At 51.9% G+C, this 22,287-nt stretch overlaps 1 protein-coding gene across 2 annotated transcripts in view; it reads left to right on the top strand.

Annotated features, from left to right (window-relative positions):
- Positions 1–22,287, top strand: part of LOXHD1 (lipoxygenase homology PLAT domains 1) — a 149,584-nt gene that overhangs the window by 90,484 nt on the left and 36,813 nt on the right. For both annotated transcript variants that reach the window (XM_045065773.1, XM_045065772.1), the window contains exons 22-29: positions 3,318–3,484; positions 4,208–4,312; positions 6,829–6,957; positions 8,038–8,202; positions 11,515–11,696; positions 15,270–15,386; positions 16,322–16,484; positions 20,403–20,557. In XM_045065773.1, coding sequence (XP_044921708.1) covers positions 3,318–3,484; positions 4,208–4,312; positions 6,829–6,957; positions 8,038–8,202; positions 11,515–11,696; positions 15,270–15,386; positions 16,322–16,484; positions 20,403–20,557 — 1,183 coding nt within the window. The remainder of the gene's footprint in view (positions 1–3,317; positions 3,485–4,207; positions 4,313–6,828; positions 6,958–8,037; positions 8,203–11,514; positions 11,697–15,269; positions 15,387–16,321; positions 16,485–20,402; positions 20,558–22,287) is intronic.

The following is a 22,287-nucleotide window of genomic DNA, read 5'->3' as shown; positions in this document are numbered from 1 at the left end:
TGCCTGGTCGCTGTCCTGCACTGCGGCCCTCCTGTGTCTGTGGCAGTCCAGCCCGCAGGGGTGAGTCCCTCCTCTGCTTGATAACCTGCAGAGGCTCCCACTCACCCCGAGTAAGAGCTAGAGCACTTCCAGTAGCCTGCCGCATGCCCCCTCCTTAACTCTTGGTCCTGATCTCTGTCTCGCTCACTCCTTGCTATTCCTTGAAGCTGATGGTCATGGTCCTACCTCAGGGCCTTTGCATGTGCTGTCCCCTCTGCCTGGCACTCCCTCCCACAATGGCTCACTCTCATACTGTCTCTAGGTAAGGTCTCTGTTCAGGTGTCACCTACTTATCAAGATCCCAACCCCCTTTGGAACTTCTACTTTTTTCCACCTCAGTTATCATTTGACCTACCTTCAATGGCAGTATATTTTTAAACATTTTATTTTGTTTATTATTCATTTGAGAGAGAAAAAGAATGCACAAGGAGAGGGGAGAGGCAGAGGGAGAGGGAGAAGCAGACTCCCCACTGAGCAGGGAACACAACGCAGGGCCCAATCCCAGAACCCTGAGATCATGACCTGAGCCAAAGGCAGACGCTTAACCATCTGGGCCACCCAGGTGCCCCTCAAATGCAGGATTTTGCTATTGTTCCTCTCGCCACAACTGAATATAAGGACCCTGCCAAAGCTAATGACTTCATCTGTTTTGTTCCCTGCAGTGTCCTCCCCAGTACCTAGAAGAGGGCCTGGCGCACAGTAGGCATGCCACAAATACCAAGTCAACTAATGAATAAAGATTATGTTTGATGTATTAATCATTCATTCAGCAAACACACGCATGCTCAGTGCTGAGGGTCAAGTGGCTGTTTCCGACTCTGCCCTTGAAGAGCAGAAAACTATGAGGGTCTAAGAGGCCGATGTTTTAGGCCCCATTCCTGTTTCTCCCACGCTTTACACATGTGGCCTTGGGGGGCCTCCGAGCCTCAGTTCTTCCATCCATACAATGGACATAGTCAAACCCCCTCGCGAGGTTGTGATGGGGACTGAGATGACCCATGTGAGGGCCCACCGCCTGACCCTCGGCAGAAGGCAGCCCGGGCTGCTCTCCCTCGGCAGGGCAGGTCCAGCCTGGCAGCCCATAAAAGGGGCCTCATAGCACAGCAGGAAGGAGCTCCTGCGGCCATGGGGGCTGCAAGGTCAAGGGAGGTGGCAGCCATCTCACGGTGGCGCCCCCAGCTGCCAGGGCTTCCAGGGGGCAGGGAGCTTTGTGGTGGGGGTGTTCTGGTGCTCTGTTGGAGGCGGCATTTCAGATGGGCCTTGATGTCTGGTGTTTGGAACAGAAGGCACAAAGGCAGGTGAACGGTGTGATGGGGGAGACTGAGAGGCGGGGGCCGAGGGGCTTCCACCTGCTGGCTCCGGGCGTGCTGGGGAGCTTCAGTCCCCGTGCAGGTATTCCAGAAGAGCGGGGAGGGCACCCCAGGAAAGCCAGCCTCTGCGTCCCTGTGCGTGCGAGTGCTTGCAGGTGTGGGCGGGCTTGAGCCTCACGCTTCTGTCTGTCTGACTGCTTTCTCTCTCCCGGAACCAGTCTCCCCTCCTTTGCGTCTCCTTCTCCCCCTGTCCTTGTTCTGCTCTGACTTCCCACTCGCATTGTCTCTTCCTCTGCCCCAACCCCACTCCTTTCTTTATTTCTGTCTCTCCTTTAATTGGCCCTAATTTAGAACCAAAGCCTATTATTCATAAGTTAATTGGTTGAATAAAAATGAAACTTTCCCTTTCATAATTTAAAGACTGGGACGTGGAACCACACGCAGTTTTCACTTGAACTCCGATGTAACTACCGTTCAGTCGCCGTCGCCCCTAGCGGAGCTCCTCCCACCCTCTGAATCCATGTCCATGTCCATGAACACAGCATTCCCCTCTCCACCCAGCGTGGGCCCGCGGGCGGACGTGGTATTCTCAGGTTCTGCTCCTCTAAATGTGTTGGTGCTGGGAGGCTATAATGTCTGCTGGGGAGCGGAGGGCTCTGACAGAGGCGAGACACTCAGCCCACATGGCTTCCTCCTCTCCAGACATTGATCAGTCCCTGAATGCATCTTTGGCTCCCAGCCGGGTGGAGGGCTTGGAGGAATAGAGACGGGGTGGAATGGCCCCAGTTGACAGATGGGCTGGCTGCATTCCCTGACCCTCTGAGTTGTTCTGGGAACTGGGGTGCCCAAGAGGAACTGTCCAGCCCACAGGCTCCAGAGAGCCCACGCACGGGCAGAGGAGAAACACAGGGCAGTACGACACTAAGAATAACAACAGTGATGGTATGAGCAGACTCTTACCGGGCGTTTAGATGAGCACTTTAAAATGTTTAACTCACATAATCCTCCTAACAACTTTGAAAGAAACAATCCGATCTTCATTTTACAGAATGGTAAACTGAATCACAGAGTACGGTTGCCAGATACAATACAGAATGGCCAGCTACTGAATTCCGGAGAAGCAGTGAATAATGTTTTAGCGTTAAGTATGTCCCAAATACTGGATAGGGCATACTTATGCTAAAATATTATTCATTGCTTCTCTGAAATTCACATTTAACTAGGAGTTCTGTGATTTTATTGGCTAAATCTGGCAGCCCTAACACAGAGAGGAAAAGAACCTTGCTCAAGGTCACATGACTTTAAGTGGCAGAGCCAGGATTCAAACCCCGTGTGGCTCCAGAGGTGAGTCCTTAATTACCCCATGTCGTTACCTCTGTGATTCCCTACCCCCCTCTTTGCCTGGGTGTCTCCATTTCACTAGGCTCCACCTCTACTGAGGAGTCAACTTGGACCTCCCTTCCCTGGATGGTGCCAGCTGTCAGCTGTGCCAGCTCCTTAGCTACACCTTCGTACCTTCCAGAAGCATAACTGGATACCATTCCATTCAAATCCATTTATTCAGCCCTTAGGTATTGAACACCTACTGTGTACAATGCTCTCCACTAAGGTAGCATTGGCTACCAGACCCACCTAGAAACTGCTGGAATAGTCCCTGGAAGCTCTTCTTCCAGATGCTTCCAATGCAACCCTGACAAGGACTTGACATGCTTCAGGCACTGTTACCCGGCCATTTTCGCTGGGGGTGTCTTCAAACCATCACCTCAGATTTGTTGTCCACTCCAGGCAGGTGACTCATGGGGTGACCCCTAGGCTAGGTAGTATGGGGAGGGCCATGCTTTTGGGAAGGGAGTAGGCAGGGGAGTGTCTGGGCCCCCGAGGGCCTCTCATTTTGCAGCCCAGGACTGCTCCATTGTGAAACCTTTCCAAAGAGATGTTCCTGACCTTATCTTGTTCTCCACCCCACAGGTACTACTTCCCATGCCAACGATGGCTGGCGGTGGAGGAGGATGATGGCCAGCTGTCCCGGGAGCTGTTGCCGGTGGACGAGTCCTATGTGTTACCAAGCGAGAATGAGGAGGGAGGGGGAGGTGGTGACAGCAACCCCCTCGACAGCCTGGCCCTGGAGCAGAAAGGTTTCCTCAACTAGAGCTGGTTTCTTCCCTCTAGCTCCCTCTCTTCTGCCTCGCCCCCATCCTCAGCCTCCGTCTTCCTTTTCCCTGTGGGCTCTGGACATCTCCTCCTCTGGCAGTGTGTCTGTCCGACCTTCTCATTCCTCCATGGCAAGAGTGGGGAGGTGACAAGACATGTTCCCACAGGTGTAGCATAAGGCTTGGGATAAAGTACATATGGCTTAGCATGGAGTTCTTATCAGGAGTGGAGTGAAATGGAATAGGATAGGCTAGGATAGGACAGCATAGTTGTAGCTAGCTCTAATTTAGTTTTGTGTCCTCCCCTCCAGACGCATTATAAGCCCTCAGTACATTTTTGTCAAGGGAAAGAATGAACTTTCAAGAATTCTAAGATGCCTCCCTTCCTTGAAACTTGCATCTGTAAAACTCTTCTCAGCCTGGAGGAATCAGACCAGGCTCCCAGCTGATGAGCCCAAGTCTCCCCTAAGCGTTCTACAGCTCTGTTGACTGAGAGCTTCCTGTGTGAGCTGGAGGTAGAGGAGACCTCCCCTCTGCCTTGAGGAAGTTTCTAGATTAAAGGGAACTGCAGAAGAACACATGCTGCAAGAAAAGCAACTCATAGAAATGGAGAACATGAATGCAGAAGCATACTCAGTGTGTTTTCTCCCTCCTCCCTCCGTGGAGGGGTGCTCTACCACTCACTTCTCCACACTCCTCTCCTGGCAGACAAATCTACCACATTCTCCGTGACCGTAAAGACTGGGGACAAGAAGAATGCAGGCACGGATGCCAATGTCTTCATCACGCTCTTTGGCACACAGGACAACACTGGTAAGAAAGCAACGCAGGGCCGAGGCTCACCCACATTCCTCCTCAAGGAGAGTAGGAGATTCAGTAGAAATTTCCAAGGAAATCCTGGTCACGTCTCTGTTCTTCTCTCTTTAAAAAAAATTTTTTGCAAGAATTCCCCTTTATTGTTTTACTTTATGTTACTGTGGGAAGAACACTTACCATGAGATCTGTCCAGTTAATAAATTTTCAGTGTGTAATGCATCACCGCTGACTATAGATACAGGTTGGATAGCAGATCTCTGGAGTTCACTAATCTTACTAAGCTGGAAGTATGCTTGCTGATTCGTATCTCCACATCTTCTCTTCTCCCCAGCTCCTGGGAACCACAGTTCCAGTCCTTGAGTTGATGAATTTGACTCTTTTGGACACTTTGTATAAGTGGGATCATGCTATGTTTGTCTTTCTGCATCTGGCTTATTTCACTCAGAATAACATCTTCAAGGACAATCCACATTGTTGCATGTGGGAGAACTTCCTTCTTTTTTAAGGCCAAATAGTGTTCCATTATATGGATATATCACTTTTTTTTCCCTATCTGTTCATCCGTTAATGGACAGTTGGGTTTTTTCCACATCTTAGCTATTGTGAATAGTGCTATAATGAACACGGGAGTACTAATATCTTTTCAAGATCCTGATTTCAGTTCTTTTGGAAATATACCCAGAAGTGGGATTGCTGGATCATATGGTAGTTCTATTTTTAATTTTTTTAGGCTCTTTCATACTATTTTCCATAGCAACTACACCATTTTACATTCCTACCAACTGTGTACAAGGGTTCCAATTTCTTCACATCCTCACCAATTGTTGTCTTTTGATTTTGGATGGTAGCCATCCTGATAGGGGTGAGGTGAGATCTCATTGCGTTTCTGATTTGCATTTCCCTGAAGCTTGGTGACAATGAACACTTTGTTCATATACTGTTGGCCATTTGTATGTCCTCTTTGGAGAAATATCCATTTAAGTCCTTAGTCCATTTTTTGTTATTAGCTCTTTGTTTTTGAGTTGTAGGAGATTGTGGCAATGAAACTGCTATCAGATAGATTTTCTCCCGTTCTGTAAGTTGCTTGTTCATTCTGTTGATTGTTTCCTTTGCTGTGCAGAAACTTTTTAGTTTGGTGTAGTCCCATTTGTTTGTTTTTGTTTTTGTTGCCTAATGCATTTGATGTCCTACCCATGAAATCATTGCCAAGACCCACGTCATGAAGCTTTCCCCCTGTTTTCTTCTACAAGTTTTAGAGTTTTAGGTCTTATGTTTAAATCTATAATCCATTTTGAGTTGACTTTTGTATACAGTGAAAGATAAGGGTCCACATTAATTCTTCTACATGTAGATTTCCACTTTTTCAGCACCGTCTGTGAAGAGACTGACCTTTTCCTGTTATGTGTTCCTGCATGCCTCACACACTTGACAGATTGCATGTAACCAGTCCTGTTGGAGAAAGGCAGTTCCCTTTTCCTTAAAAGTCTACATGTGAGGGCCACCTGGATGGCTCAGTTGGTTAGCATCTGATTTTTAATTTCACATCAGGTCATGATCTCGAGGTCCTGGGATCGAGTCCCGCATTGGGTCCCACACTCGGCAGGGTGTCTGCTGGAGATTCTCTCCCCCTCTGCCCCTGCTTGTGATCTCTCTCCCTTTCTCGCTCTCTCAAATAAATAAATCAGTCTTTAAAAAAAAAAAATCTCCACACAAGGTGACTTGTCTACCCAGATTGTGGACTTTGGTTCCTTTAGAGATTCTTCCTAAATCTCTATAAGTCAGTCTTACTCCACTCCAGGGGGCAGAGAGTCTCCTTTCCTTTCTCCCATCCTCATTGCTATGTCTACCACCCTCGAAGTATGTGGAAGCCATAGGAATCATCTTCCCTTCAGCGTGTCTCCTTAGGTAATATGCTCGATCCTGTGGTCATTCTTTCTCTAGGCCTTTCTGAATTTTTTTTCCATTTTTTCCATTCCTTTTTTTTTTTACCATTTCCTGGGCCTTTCCTAGAGGCATCCCTCTGTTTACCTTTTAAAACCATAAGGAAGGGCCTCCCAGTCCAAACAGTGACTGGTCTGTTGTCCGTGACTTCCGCCAGCTTTCTCCTTCTGTTCAAGGATGTCCCTAATTCCCCCAGGGAACAGGGGGAGGGAGGTTTTGTCACAGGCTTCCTTCCCACATGGGGAAACAGGAGGAGTATGGAAATAGAGCTGACACTGACTTAGGGCCCACCACCCTCTCCTGGATGGTCTTGATAAGCCCTTTGGTATGTTTCCTGTTCTTTAGATACAAACTCGAAATAAAAATACACACCTTGAAAGCTGATTACAAAGCTCAATAAAAAGACAGTACCCACTAAATGTGCAAAGGTACCTGTGGGTGGTCCCTGCAAGGTCTAAATTTTATGAAAGTCAGAAATATTTGGTTATTGGGAGGAGGGACTAAAACGGGCAGTCAGTCTAGGTTTGAAGGTCTCAGGCCCAACCAGTCATGTGGGGCCATTTGGTTGGCAGGAATGACCCTCCTGAAATCCTCCAAGACCAACAGCGACAAGTTTGAAAGGGACAGCATCGAAATCTTCACAGTGGAGACGCTGGACCTGGGAGATCTGTGGAAAGTCAGGATTGGTCATGACAACACAGGTCTGGCTTCCTTCCCCCTCTGTTTTCTGCTAAAAATGTGAGGACCACAGACAGGTCCCGGTGGAGTCTGGGAAGAATGTGCAAGAAAGTTGGATGTCAGCTGCCTTCATGATGGCACAGCTCCCTTGGGCCCTTCGGTCCAGTGGAGCCCAAGCTGCCTGCAGAGATTCTGGTCTAATTGGCCCGAGCTCAGGCCTGGACACCAGTGAGTTCCCCAAAAGCCCACCATCAGTTATTTCCTTGTGCGGCAACATCTGCGAATCCCCCATCTAGCTCAGTGGTTCTCCGACTTGAGTGAGCCACAGAACCACCTTGGAGGTTGTGAAACAAAGATTTCTGGACCTTACCCACGCAGGTGTTGGTTCAGTAAGTCTAGGGTAGGGCCCGAGCATTTCTATCACACACGATGGTAAGGGTCCTGGATCCCACTTGGAGAACTACTGATCTGGTCAATTCTTCCCAGAACCTACTGACACTACAGCCAAGCTTTGTTCTCTCTCATTAAGGGAGGACTTGTTTTCTTGATCTTTTCACTAAGTATTTTAGGCCTGAGGAACGAGGCCCTCTAGCTCGCCCCTGGGATGGAGAGACGGGGTTCTCTGCTCAGCCCCTACTTCCTTCTTTAAACACTCATCTGTCCAGGGAAGACCATCAGTCCTTCGCAAGTTTCCCTCCCCTTCAGGCTCCACGGGCCGAGGCCAGGGAGCTCAGAGTACCATCCTCGTCCCGGGGTGACATTATGAAATCCTTGTTTGTACGAGCTTTCTCTTTCATCTCTGAGCTCCCCCTTTAGAGTGCCTTCCGCTCTGGACAGTGTGCTTGCTGTCACCTCCTGTCACCTCTTCCCCAGGCTCCTTTGCTCTTGCTGATTTCACTGACAGCAGCCTGGAGCGTGACCCAGCTTCCGCCTTCAGCTGGGTGTACGCTGGAACAGGAATCAGCGACAGCAATGGCCCGTGCGCGGGGCAGCTGTGGATGTCAGCCGTGGGGTAGGGAAGAACGTTTGGAGTCCCCGAAGCTGCCCACAGTAAACCCTCTGCATTGGGCTCCTTGGTGAGATCTGTGTCTCCATCTCTCCAGGCAAGGCTCCAGGCTGGTTTGTAGACTGGGTAGAGGTGGACGCCCCATCTCTTGGGAAGTGCATGACGTTCCCCTGTGGCCGCTGGCTGGCGAAGAATGAGGATGACGGAGCGATCGTCAGGGACCTCTTCCACGCAGAGCTGCAGACGAGGTTGTACACACCATGTAAGTTATGTATGCGGCAAGGCTGGCCCTCTTCCCACATCCCATCACCCACTACCCCAACTTGGTCCCAGCCCCTCCTCCGTCCCTGTCCTGGGCCAGGCCCACCTTGCAGAGTTGGGTTTCTTGCTCCTCTCCCAAATTCCCTGGGCCCTCTGTGGGCCATGGGCGGTGTCTAGGATCAAGAGTTTGGAAATATGGGACTTAGTCCCACCTCCACCCCAAACCAGCTGGTGACAATAGACAGAGCGCCTGACCTCTCTGGGATCAGTTTCCTCCTATGACCCCAAAGGGAAGAAAGATCAAAGTCTAAACTGTGAGAAGTCACTACCAGCCCCATCATCCGTCTCAGTCTAGTCAGTAACAGGACAAAAAAATCACCGCTATCAGATTTTATCCTGACTGGAGGGAAAAAGAACTTGAAAAGATGATAAATGTGATTCCTTTTACCAGCTAAAGGAGAGGAGGAAGGGGAGCAATTGGGTGAAGTTCTGACCTTTCCTTTCCAGTGTCACCAGAAAGTATGTGTCCAATGTTTATTTACGTGTACGTACATCCTAGGCGCTGGGAATCAAGCTGAAATCAGCCAAACTATAAAAATCTGTCTGAATATGCTAACATTGGAACCAAACCCACAGAATAAAATTTTTTTTTTCCTAACCAAATAATTAGCTATGCCGAAAGATTTCCCCCAAACAGCTCATAAATACACGGTATAAATCAGTGATGGGTTTTTGTTTTTTGCTTTTTGCTTTTTGGTTTTTTTTTTTTTTTTTTTTTTTTTTGGTCTTGTTTTGTATTGTTTTGGGGCGGGGGTCGCCTAAAGCAATTAAACTGGAAAAGACCTGATCCATCAGGTCTAAAGCCTGAAAGAAAGTGACATTTCCCTCTAGTAAAATCTCTGCATATACAGAGCAAACCCTGGCTCTAGCCACTGCCCCCAGGAGCTGCCTGCAGTCGGGGACAGACACACTGACCCTGACAGATGTACGCAGACCTGACAGCAGTACTGGGCGAGGCACTTCTAAACAGAAGTAGCCGTTTCTCCCTTTGCGCCCTAGGACGGGCCTTGCTCTGGATTCGTATGGCCTAACCTTGAATATATTCAGTTCTAGCTTGATATGAAAACAAGCCCATTTACCCTTTGCCTTAGGCTCGTATTTACCAATACATACATACACACATACATACATATAAAGTGCAGGAGAGGTTCACCTTTCAGACTGGAGAGCCATGGAGGCAGCTTCAAAGGGCGGCTCTCACTAGGCAGAAGCCCAGCAGGGAGGGTCTGCTGCTCAGAGCCTATTTTCTTGTTTGGGAAAGTTCTAGAGGGCCCAAAGCCAGGGAGCTCCAGGGGCTGGGGAGCTGCAGTCGCAGGAGCGGTGGCCGGGTGTTGTTCTCAGGGGTCTAGAAGGCTGAGACCCAGATCAGGCAGTTCATCAAGGCTGCCCAATACATGTGAAACCAGAAGAACAGAGCAAAATGGCTCTGCTTCCAGACCTACTGAAATGTGCTGCCAGCACAGGAGAGGGGTGTCCCTTAGGAAAGGGACCACTGTGATGGTCCCTTAAAGGCACCACACAGCGTGGAGCCGTGAAGGTCAGAATCATGCCATGTTAGGGTTGAGAGGCACCAGCTTTAAAGTCTGTGCTCTGAGGGTTGCTGGTATTAAAGATGGGGGGCGGGTAGTTTCCAGGCAGCTGGTGGATTTGGAGAAAGGATGAGCAGGAACAGCTCCCCAGTTCATGCCATCCAGAGCAACTCCTCAGCTTTAAAAAGTCAAGTTCTTTTTTTTTCTGAACATTCTTCCTAAAGGTATTTTTAAGGATTGCTCAAGAATATTCCACTGAAAATTAATTTCAGTTAAACCGTCTGAAAACCACAGATTCTGTTAAATGCTCTCATTTTATGGACAAAGAAAAAGGCCCAGAGAAGTATACCCATTTGCCCAAGGACACACAGCTCCTCAATGGCAGAGGTAGAACTAGAGACCAAGAAATGCATCTGAGCCCAGGCCCAGAGTGGTGAGGGCGGAAGGGTCGGCTCTTCCTGCCCATCTATTTCCAGGGCTTCTCCCACTGCCAGCTAGTCTCAGGAAAGCTCAAGTCCATCTCTGCTCAAGGCCTCCTGAGCCTTAGACCATGGAGACACCCAAGAGGACTCCAAGGAAGTTGCCTCCATTATTGCGATGGCCTGCGTTTTTCCTTGACCTTGGTGAGGGGCCTGTCCAGGCCACTGTGGGGACAGGCCCTGACCAGTAGGTAAGAACAGTACTCACCTCCAGTTCTGACAACAGTACCCCAGGGGTTGACCACCCAGGATGGTGGGGTCAGACAAGCCTGTTGGAGTTGGAGTTCCCCTACCTTTGAACAGCCATGTGACCTGGGGCAAGTCACTTCACCTCTCTGAGCCCTGCTTTCCTCATCCATAAAGTGAAGTGTAATGGTGTCTCCTGTACAGGTCATCGTGAATGTTGTAGATGGGGAAGGTAGAACTCTCGGTGGAGAGTCGGGCACAGGGCAACAGACAGCAAGTATGATTCTTATAGGGCCTCACAGCTGCTGTTCGACAGCAGAGTGACATCATCACAAACTAATGAAAAGAAAATTCATTTGCTTTGGAGCAGATGTGGAGAGGGGGCCACCTGTGAGAAGGTGACTTTTAATGCGATCGCTTTTAAGGCTGAGACCACAAAATAAGGTAGATTTCCACTTACACCCTTTCTCTGAGTTTTTAATATAATTTTTTTATTATTGTGACTTAAAGTATATATACATTTATATACATATGCAACAAGTAAGTGTCACAAAAAATGTTTTCCCTTACTATGTGTGATGTCTGCATAGATGGTATTTTTTTATTCAATTCTATTCAATTCTGCTGATCTGATTGGTTCGTTGCCCCTTGAAATGTAACCCTCCTGTTTACAGTCTCTACAGCTAAGGACCATGGTGAGGACCCTTTGTAGAGGAGAAAACTGAGATTCTTGAGTGGCTTGGCTGGGTCACACAAAAAATCAGGATAGATCCCGTGTATTCAGCCAAACTGCTGGACTAGCTCTGAGATGAGAGAGGCACAGAGACCATGGTCTGAGGTGCAGGGGCTTACTGCGGGCAGTAGGTGTGACAGGACACTGCCTCCCCCTTCCCCTGCACCTGCCGTTGCTAAGCAACCGTGTGAAGAAGATGCAGGTCCCTGGGTGGCAGCTTCCAGTGATGGGGCATGGGGCAGTGGGGCCAATGAAGAACTTGATCTTGTCCACATCTGTTTTCTGTTCTCACCTCCCCTCTGACTTCACCCTCTGCCCACCCTCAGTTGTCCCTTATGAGATCACCCTGTATACCAGCGACGTCTTCGCCGCCGGGACAGATGCCAACATCTTCATTGTCATATATGGCTGTGATGCAGTGTGCACCCAGCAGAAGTACTTGTGCACCAACAAGAGAGAGCAGAAGCTGTTCTTTGAGAGGAAGTCAGCCTCCCGCTTCATTATGGAGGTACACGGACCCTCCCTCCCCCATAGCCAACACCGGAAGGTGGGGGCACCACAGGAGGGGGCAGGAAGAGCCATGCATCCAGAGGGACCCTAATGGGCTGCTGTTGGCAAGGAGTCCAGGCGGTTCATCCAGCCTTGCTGGGCCTCACTCAGTACGTCTGAGTCACCAGGAGGATGGAGCACCTCACCTGTCCCACAGGAACAAGTTTCAGGACCTAAGCTGAGAGTGGGTGGACAGGCCTTGGGGAAACTAGAGGCACAATTCCAGTTCCACTGGGACCATCTCCAGTGCTAGCAACACACCCATATCCCTGGGGAGAGCCAGACGTCCAGAAACTCCATGTGTTCCCCAGCTCCCCTTCTGGCCTGGGGCCTTGCTTGGTGCATGCTTACTGTAGGTGTAGGTCCCAGCAGCTGGGTATCCCATGCACGTGAGCTCAGTGTCTCCTCTGTGCGCTAGGTTGGGTGGGGGAGACAAGAGAAGGGGAAGACCCAGCCTCTGCCTGCAAGGGGCTTGCATCCAGCTGGGGAACCCGGAACCTCCACATAAGGCTAATGAGAGAGGCTGGTCATCCTTAGAGTAACTGTTCCTTTTGGTAAGAAGGCACCATTATAGGACTTTATCTGTTAACTCACTTAACCCGCACAGCAACTCTGTGCTGTAGTTATCCCTGCTTAAAGATGGGGAAAGTGAGGACCGAGTGTTGAGTAGCTTGCACAAATTCATAGAGCTAGGGTGTCGTGGAAGCAGGATTCAAACCCAGGAGAACTGGCTTAGAATATGTGCTCTCAGTGTCCTACAGGACACTGGCCCCTGGTGATGAGCATGAGTAAGGGACTGAGTGTGTGATGGGTATTCAGAGAAAGACGCAGGCTCTCTGGAGGTGGTGACTTTGAGCTGGACTGAGTGCGACCGTAAGCAGGGACAAGACAGGACAAGAAGGGGAGGCATTCCTAGCGAGGGAACACTGGGGCCAAGGCCAGACGTGTAAATAAATGCAGCATGTGGAATGAGGTTTGGCCAGATGGACAGTAGGAGAGTGACCCGAAGGGCAAAGGACTGGCTGAAGCAAGACTTAGAGGGGACAGCTGTGAAGGAAAAGAGCCGGGACTCTCCAGACCGTGGGGACCTTTGGAGAAATACCCCTTATCTTCTGATGGGAAACAAAGTCCAGAGCCCCTACCTCTTCCCCCGGCCAGTGTCTGTGCTGGGGGTGGGGGGGCTCTCCCTGCTCCCTCCCCTCCGTCCCCAGGAGCCGTCAACACTTGTGGGAAGGTTGGCACCTCGGTAGTCTTTGTCAAGGAAAATGCAAGGGTGATTCCTTTACGCACACAAAGTAACAGCTCACCCCGCCAAGATGGCATGGCACATGAGTCACCCCAGCCTGACGCCATCAGTGGGGGGCTGCGATTACACCCCAGCATGACTTCCACGGAGTTTTATCAACGAAATGCCCGCTAATCGGCAGCTATAATTGGCCAGTAATTTGTTGCTAAGTTTTTTCTTTTTCCTTTTCAAACCTCTCCGGCTGCTGGGGGAGTGTGAGAGTTTGGAAACACATGAAAAAGCTTTGTGTCCCCGTCTCTCCATGTCTCTTTTCCGACTGATCTTTAGGTGAGACATAGAGCGCTGGGTCGCAGGCACATGACCCCGGGTTCTGGCTCTGGCTCTGGCTCGGACTCCGAACAAGCCTCTCCCTCCCTCTGTGGCTTTGTCCTAAGACACAGGGAGTCACTGGGAAAGTAGCAAACATAACTAATACTAATTTCCCCTGCCTTGTGCCAGCCCTGCTCTGAGCACTTGGGAGTCCTTGTCACCATCCCCTGCGCTGGTGGTATGATTATCACTTTGTCTGGCTGAAATGGCAAGTTAGGAAACTTGCTTGGGTCGTCGTAAGGAACAAAGGGCAGAGCCAAGATTTAGACCCAAGCAGCTCCATTCCAGGACTTTGTCTGCTTAGCTCTTCCACCACCAGTGAAGCCAGGTCCACACATCTCAAAGCTCAGAGACGGGATGGGGAAGGAGCAGAAGAGGCCCCTGGGCAGAGGGAGAGGCAGGTGAATCTTCAGTCCTCCATGCCCACAGGGGGATCTTCTGTGAGACAAGGGTTTCCTCCATAGCTTCTATGCCGTTTCTGTCGTGAGGGAGTGAAGCCTCCTTAAAAATGTCCAGAGCACTAACGTCAGCCTGAGGCCACCAATCTGTGTTTAATGATCAGACTGCCCTCGGGGGCTCCCAGGGGACAGCACTTCTGTGGGGAAGCGAGGGTGAGCTAGCCGGTAGGGAGCAGGGCCTGGGGGCCAGTGCTGCAGACAGCAGAAGCCTTGTTAATTCTCGCCATTTCTAGCAATGTGGTGCCCTGCTGGTCCCAGGAGAGAATAGTTGCCAAAAAGAACCATGGCTGGGATCTTAGACCTCGAAGTGACCTCAAGGGACTACCAGGCCTCTGCCTTCCTTTGAGTAAGACATTGTTCTCCCCCATTTTATAGAGAGGAAAGCTGAGTCCTGGAAGGTCAGGTGCACTGCCTCAGGTTACATGGGTTATAGGTGGCAGAGCCGTGACCCCAACTGGGAAGGCTGAAGATGGGGATGGGAGTTGGGGACATTCCTCAAGCAGTCCTGATGGGCCTGCTCTTGGCTGCCCACTGTGGTGCGTGTGTGTATGCCGGGAAGAAGGAAACCCATGGTTGGAAGCAGTTCCGTTTCACTCAGAGGTCACTTGTCTGTGGTTCTAGAGGCTTTGCATGTGGTGAATGACTTCATCTATCATTCAGATGCCATTCACTTGTCACAGGACTCACCCATCCCAGAGCTGACTGCTGTCTCTGAGCACTGAGGACTTGCCCGCACCAGCCAGGTGGTCAGCTCTGCAGAGAGGCCGCAGAAGTGCTGGGGTGGGGGACAAGGGTGCCATGGGATGCTGTAAGGGCCTGTCATAACGAGATTTGACTTTCCTTAGGTGGTCAAGGGGGCTTCCCTGGGGAAGTGATCCTTGATCTGATACGTGAATGGTGAGGTTGAGGTTTAGGTAAAGAAGAGGAAAGTGGAGGGGCAGGAGGAGGCTGTGCAAAGGCCCCACGGCAAGAGAAGGTTGAGTCTGAGGGACTGTAATTTGAGGCATTTAGAAGAGGGGCAGTTGGAGACAGAGGGGCTTTGAAGAGCCAAGAAGAAGGTCAGGCTGGCAAGACAGGGCATGGGCAGAACCAGAACTCATCTTCTGATATCCAAGTCTGTTCTCAAGCCAGGAATGAGCTGCTGCCATGGTAAGTAATGGAAGACGGAGAGGTGGGCTCCACCACGAAAAGGGGGACCAGTGTCCCAGAGGTTGACTGAATTGAGTTCTGGAGTCTAGGCTGGTTTTACGTGGGGAGAGAGGAAGGGAAGCCTGAGCGTGGCATGCACAGAGGAGAGTAGGGGCTGGCTCAGCCACACAGGGGGACATGCTGGGAGAAAGTGGCCCCTAGACGTTCAAAGGGACACAGGAGCCGATGTCCTGGGGAGGCAGGATGTTGCTGAGGTTCTACTTTCCTGGAACTTTTGGCTCCCACCTGGTACCTTCTCTCCTTCCCACAGTTAGAAGACGTGGGGGAAATCATTGAGAAAATTCGGATTGGCCATGACAATACAGGCCTGAATCCTGGCTGGCACTGCTCCCACGTGGACATCCGCAGGCTCCTCCCAGATAAAGATGTGAGTTCCTGACTCATCTGTCCTGCTGTTTCTTCTGTCGCTTTCCAGAGGGATTCGAGACTGCTTGCTGATAAGAACCTGCATCCTTATGGGGCGCCTGGGTGGCCCAGCTGGCTAAGTGTCGGACTCCCGGTTTCAGCTCAGGTCATGACCTCAGGGTCATAAGATCGAGCCCCGTGGCGGGCTCCACACTCCGCAGGGAGTTCACTTGAGATTCTCTCCCTCTCCCTCTGCCCCTCCCCCTGCTCACTTGTGCGCTCTCTCTCTCTCAAATAAATAAAAATTAATCTTTTTTAAAAAAAAGAAAGAACCTGTAGCCTTATTAAGTTGAGGTAAAATCTGAGGACAATTCACCCAGTTTACCAGTTTCCCAAACAGTGTAGGAACCAGCTCAGGTCCAAGGCAGGATCTTTTAGAACCTCATGTAGGGGGTTGGGGAAGAGGGTCTAGGCAGGGCTGTCCCTGCGCCCCACCCCCAGGGGCGCACTGCTAGTGAGTGACCAAGCATGCCATTCCTGCTGCTCAAGGTCAACTCACAGAAACCCAGTGGGACAACTTGGCAAACATCCTGAAACCACAGAATTCTAAACATGGAAGGCAAGTCTCAGGGGTGGCTGTGGTTGAGAGATTTGAGAACAATTTAAAAATATTGAGCCCCTCCCCTTACCCACGGAATCTGAGTCTGTGGGATGGGGTTCTGATACCATCTTAAGTGACCCTGGGGACTCGGCTTTCAAGAGCCTGCCCCTGATGCAATTGAAGTAAGACTAAATTTGTTGGAATCAGGGCAGAGCTTGGCCTCCCCTGTGGCTTTTGCATTGTCTGTGGGGCCCACGACCCTTGTCCTTGGTCCCCACGAGTGTTGATGTGCTGACGAGCCACTGACGTCGGAAGAGTCCACACTAAGGAATTTTCCTCTTGCCTCCTCACCCCAGGGGACAGAGACCTTGACTTTCCCTTGTGATCGATGGCTTGCCACGTCAGAGGACGACAAGAAGACCATTCGAGAACTGGTCCCTTATGACATCTTCACTGAGAAATACATGAAAGATGGGTCCTTAAGGCAAGTCTACAAGGAAGTGGAGGAACCTCTGGACAGTAAGTGTGACGCCCTCCGTATGGTCAGCCGCGGCCCCTCGCCCTCTGTCAGGCACCTCCCTCGTGCCAGGCCAAGTGTTCGTGCCAGGACACAGGGTCTGTTATTAACTCCAGTCTGTGGAGAGGGGATCTGAGGCCCACAGGGGGCTCTAAGCTGCCCACGTTCACACAGCTGATCAATGGCGGGCTGCGCTTCAGGGTCCTGGCTGTCTCACAACACGTCCTTCCCTGGCCTCCAGATGCCTGCTCTCCTGTGTCTGGATCCCCCTGGCCCTTGGTCTTCCCTCCTCTTCACTGATTCTGCTACTCCTCTGCAGGGCTCGGTCCTCCCTGCTCTGGCGGGACCCACCCGTCTCTGCTGGGTATGAACCAGGAGGCCCCTGGGACGCATGTGTAGCTAGAGCTGCACCCAGGGCTTGGGAGCGGCCCCCGAGCGTCCAGAGCCGCGACTTTCTTCTCTCTAAGGACAGTTACCTCTGCCCACTCCTCACCAGGGTTCCCTGCAGGCTCTGCGTCAGCCGTCCGTGCTGACCCCACTTCCGTGCGCTTCTTCCTTTGCTCGTGGGCCATTCTCCTCTCTCGTTTCTCTGCGTGGCCCGCTGAGTGCTGTCGTCCGCCCTGCGCCAGGTGCTGTTTACCTGAGGTGGCGTTCCTCAGACTCCGTCCTTGGCCTTCTCTTCCTCTTTCTTTTTACGTTGCATGGGCACGCACACGTGTCAGTGCACGCGCATACATGGGTGCACACGCGCACACACATACATGCGCACACACACACCTACTTCCCGGACCACGGGGACAGCCGCACCTCTTTTCTGACCAGCGATGTCGCTGTCCCATCAATCCCCAGGTGACTCGGTGAGCCCCGAGTGAGCTTCAGCTGTGTCAAAAATCAAACTCACGTGCAAAAAACGGGCTTTCCGCCACCAATGACACATGAAAGAATACCAGCGGTCTCCCCGCGGGGGGCAGTCTGCGCGGATCAGAGACGCTCTGGGAGCTTGGAGATCCAGCTCACATAGGTTGCGTTGCATCCCATCTTGGAAAAAAAGGGAGTGAAAGCCCAGATTCCAGGCCCCATGAGGAACCAGGGGGGTGTAAAGCAGCCATAGCTCTAACATTTCCTTTCATCTCAGCTGCCACTTGCTTAGAAATAAAAACAAGTGTCGCCTCCGTAATGTGCCTTTCCCTACCCAAATCCCTTTGCTATTAAGTCTGGGGGAGAATTCCCTTTCCTACTTGGATCCCAGAGGACAACCTGGAAAGCTGTCCCAGCGGCACACTTGGGCTGTTCTGTATTAATAACATGCCACAAGCCCACTCCGTGCCTGGTGATGTTTCTAGGGAAACATCTCTCTGCTGAGAGCTGTGGGGCTTGGGTGGGACAGGGAGGGGGGAGGATCCAGAAATAGCTGGATTTGGCTGCACAACCGCATTGCTCAGCGCCCAGAAGCTGAATCAGTTTTCCATTCCCCAAGGACTGGAAAGAGCAACGGGGGGTGGAGGAGGGGGAGAAGGGGGGCCCTTCAGCCACAGCCCCTGGTGACACAGCACCCCACTCCGCGCCAAGGGCTCCGAGAAAAGGTCCTACGTCAGTGTGGAGCAGGGCTGAACCCACAGCCAGGAAGTGACTGGGGAGGAAACATGCAGGGGAAGACAGTCGATTGTTGTGTCTAAACTGTGACAAGATTCCTAATGTCACCTCCTGTCAGTGGGAGCCAGACAGACCTGGGGAATGTTGACTCTTCAACACCAAAGAGGAGCTTTTATTTATTAATGCAACACGTGAAATGCTAATGGGTGTTGCACTGAGCTGATGAGGCAGGGGTGGAGGGCAGCGTGACTAGTCCTGGTTCCCGGCCTGGGTGGGGACAGGCCCCCGAGAGCCACGCTCACGGGCACCGTGGCCATCTGTAGAACAGAGTGCTGGGCAGGGAGGCTGGGTGGGGAGAAGGCTTGGAAAGGGACTTTCAGAGTTCAGGTTTGCAGGGGAGTTTGTGACATCTAGTGAAGACAGACATGTCCCCTAGGTGACAGGGCCGTGGATCTGAGCCAGGAGGGAACTGGGATGGAGATACAGAGTGGAGAAACTCGCGGCTTTCAGTGCCCAGGGTGTGCAGGAGGAGAGCTGAGGGAAGCGGATAGAACCAGGCATCTGAGAGGCGGGAAGGAGATCAGGAACGCGGAAAGCTGCTCCAGAAGGAGCCACCAGAGGGGCAGATGGAGAGCAGGGGAGAATAAGGCGGTGGAGTCCCAGGGGAAAGAGGAGAATAATAGGAACCACGGGGTGGGCGTGAACACGTTCCATAACCATGAGTATGAGCAGCTCACTTCTCCCTCCTTTTCTCCATTTAATTAAATGTGGTCTGAGCCCACTTGCAGGGGTTGGGAAGAAAGTCCATCCCAGTCACGACAGGGAGAGAGAATTCCTCTTTTTGGTTTCATGAGAATCCTGAGCCTCGCAGGAGGGGCCTGGCCCTTAGTCCAGGGCAGGTACTACGGACACCTGTGTCCTCCTACCCCACGGTGACAGTAGCTGCTGGTTCTCCGCAGACACAGAGGCATCATTTGTCTAGGTGGCCAGAGACACCTCAGCCTCAACCCGAGACCGTCTTCTTGGCCATGAGGCCTACTTGCTTCAGGTTCCCAGATAACCCCGCAGCCGCCTCCCCGCAGAGGCTCCGTGTACAGATGCGGGGTCCCTGCCAGCCAACTGGACCCCCGAGCCCGCTGCCTCCCCGCAGAGGCTCCGTGTACAGATGCGGGGTCCCTGCCAGCCAACTGGACCCCCGAGCCCGCCGCCTCCCCGCAGAGGCTCCGTGTACAGATGCGGGGTCCCTGCCAGCCAACTGGACCCCCGAGCCCGCCGCCTCCCCGCAGAGGCTCCGTGTACAGATGCGGGGTCCCTGCCAGCCAACTGGACCCCCGAGCCCGCCGCCTCCCCGCAGAGGCTCCGTGTACAGATGCGGGGTCCCTGCCAGCCAACTGGACTCCCGAGCCCGAGCTCCCTTGCAGGCTGGCGAAACGAACCTTCCTCCTGGTCTGGCCGCTCCCGCCCTCCACCTCAAAGCCACAATTTCCATCCCACCCCCTGGGGATCATCCAGGGAAGTCCCCTCTTCTTGGTCTGACACTCCAAAGCTCTTGGGACAGACGCATAGGGGGAGGAGAGAAAGAATCCTTAGCCTCATAAAAATGCACAGCTCGCCTCTGCCTCTGGGGTGGAGGTCGGAAAAGGCGATACTTCACTCTTCTTCTATGAGCCCACAACAGCAAAACGAAGACAAGACAACATTTGTTTTTATTTTCCTTGATAATTTTTTAATAACTGTCACAGAGCCCTTGCTGCAGACCACAGGAGGTGAAGGAGAGGGTGACTGATGGTCACTGGGGGCAGGCACCAGATTGCAGGGAGCTGAAGAATAAATAGAAATAAGGACATGGACACTATGGGCAAGCTATGCCTTCAAAAAAAAAAAATACTTGATTTTTTCCAAAGAGTGTTTAGCAGCAGCGGGCATGGATCCTGATCACCCTCAAACGGGAAGGCATACTATCGTCTGGTAGACGTAGTGACCACAGTGTGCCCACATGTCGGCCGGTCTCCTGTGTCCTCCCCCCAGCAGCGCAGGCAGCTAGATGGGTAGATGGTTTGACAGCTGCCGGGGGAAGCCTCCGTCCTCCACGTCTTCGAGGCTACCCATGTCCAGAGGTTGGGCGGACTCCCTGCCTGCAAATCCTCGTGGATTTGTAGCAGAATGTACACAAGTGAACAAATAAAAGGCAGATGCTAACTCCTCCTCGGGGCCTGGGCCAGAGGCTCAACACCTCCTACAAATCCAGTTCCCTCCAGTCTAAAGTAATGCCGTTCTTTTGTTCCCTTTGTCCATCTGTCTGTCCGTTGGTCTCACCGCCCACCCAGTTGTGCTGTACTCGGTGCAGATCTTCACAGGAAACGTTCCTGGGGCAGGGACGGATGCCAAGGTCTACATCACCATCTACGGAGATCTGGGGGACACCGGGGAGCGGTACCTTGGCAAGTCCGAGAACCGTACCAACAAGTTCGAGAAAGGAACGGTACGCGGGGCACAGAGAGTTTACCCCCTTCCCTCCCCTTCCTAGGTCCAGTGGCCTGGGGTCAGTTCCTCTTGGTGCCGGAGGCTGTCCGTGAACCTTGTGCGGTGTTGTGCTCCCTCGTGTGGGTATTCACCCTTAGCGATTCCCTCTGCAGAGTGGCCGGTCTCCTCTCTCAGCCTGTGCGCGAACCCTGGGTCCTGATCTGGGGTGGAGGTAGAGCAGGGCTGGGGTTTGCTCCAGGCCTGTTTGAGCCCCGGGTTGCTGTCTGTCTGGGGGTCAGGGGGAGTCATCATCAGAGAAGTCAGCTCACTGTGGGCAGGTCTCCTCATGGAGATGGGTAGCCTGACCTGCGGTCTTGCCCATGGCCGTGCGCACATAGGGGTTTCTTGCATTGACCGGTGGGTATTTAGCAGGGGTCTCCTTAGGCCGACCCTCACCTGGGTGTGGTCCTTGGCCTGAAACATTTCCCACTAGTGAGAAGGAAATTCGCTGTGGAGCAAGGGTGACCATGGCATCTCAGCAGGTCTGCAGCTGGCTGGTGACCCCATGGGCCAAGCCTGGCCTCGAGGTTCCGGGTTAGTCAGGCCCCGGGGCTCCCATTCATTTGTTCCATCACCCAGATAGGAACTCTTTACTTTTAGCTTTGGTTTACTGCTTCTGAAGTGGGAAGAGCAGTGTGATAGGTACTGTGCCCTGGGCTGATGAACAGGACAAGAGATGGAAGAACACTGTATCAGGGAGAAATAATTACACACACACACACACACACACACACACACACACACGTAATTGCTGCACTCATAAAGTAATGGGAGATCTAACCACTTTGGACAAAATGGAATGCAAAGAGGTCAGGGACTCAAATGGTGACACTGACTAGCTGTGTGATCCTGGGCAAGTTACTTAACATCTCGATGTCTCAGTTTCTTCCACCGTAAAATAAGTTCACTGAATTAAAACATCTGAAGTGCCTAGCTCTTCGTTAGTGCTGAGCGTTGTTGAGAATTGGGGGACTCACCTTCCCCTGCCTTTGATGGCGCCTGGAACCGACCCCTGGAGAATGTATTGTCAGATAGGGGCGTGTGGCTCGCAGACGACAGATCCATGTGTCTTTGTGGCCAAATCCACAGAGTAGGCACAGCAAATATTTATAGAGCACATTAATGAATGAACTTATAAGTGAAGGTGATGCAGTCCATTCCCTTCTGGGTTCAGAGCCAGATTTTGTCTCTCTTAGCAATTGTTATGTCATAAGAAAAGCCTTTGCCCCATTCTATTACCCATCCCTTTCTCTTCCTTTTCTCCTATCGAGGAGCTAGAGCCACTTCTGGTTTACTCACTGACGGTTTATGTGACTTAAAGTTCACTGCTGAGCCTCTAGCAGCTTCCATTTCTCTGACCATTTCCTCCACAAACAGAAGTCCCCTACCTGCCCCCCATGAGCACCACCCACCCACTTCCAGCCCAAAGCCAGGTCTTGGAGACTCTCCCTTCTGCACAGCTCCTAGGTCAGCCCTATGAGCTCCTGAGCCCTTCCTTAGCTGACCTGGCTTATTGAACCCCCTGGGCTCTCTGCTATGTGCCCTGGGCCTCCTCATCTCACCCAGTCCAAAGACATGCAGCCCTCCGGGGGCGTTCCATGATCCCAGATCCAGCCTGAGCTCTTTGCAGGATTCACGACCTTTCATGGCCCATGCAGCCAGCCTGTGTGGAGCGTCCACTGCACAATG

This window comes from Mustela putorius, unplaced genomic scaffold, assembly GCF_011764305.1.
Source record: "Mustela putorius furo isolate JIRA1106 unplaced genomic scaffold, ASM1176430v1.1 tig00003858_pilon_pilon_pilon, whole genome shotgun sequence".
Taxonomy (NCBI): Eukaryota; Metazoa; Chordata; class Mammalia; order Carnivora; family Mustelidae; genus Mustela; species Mustela putorius.
This window is presented reverse-complemented; position numbering and strand designations above follow the sequence as displayed.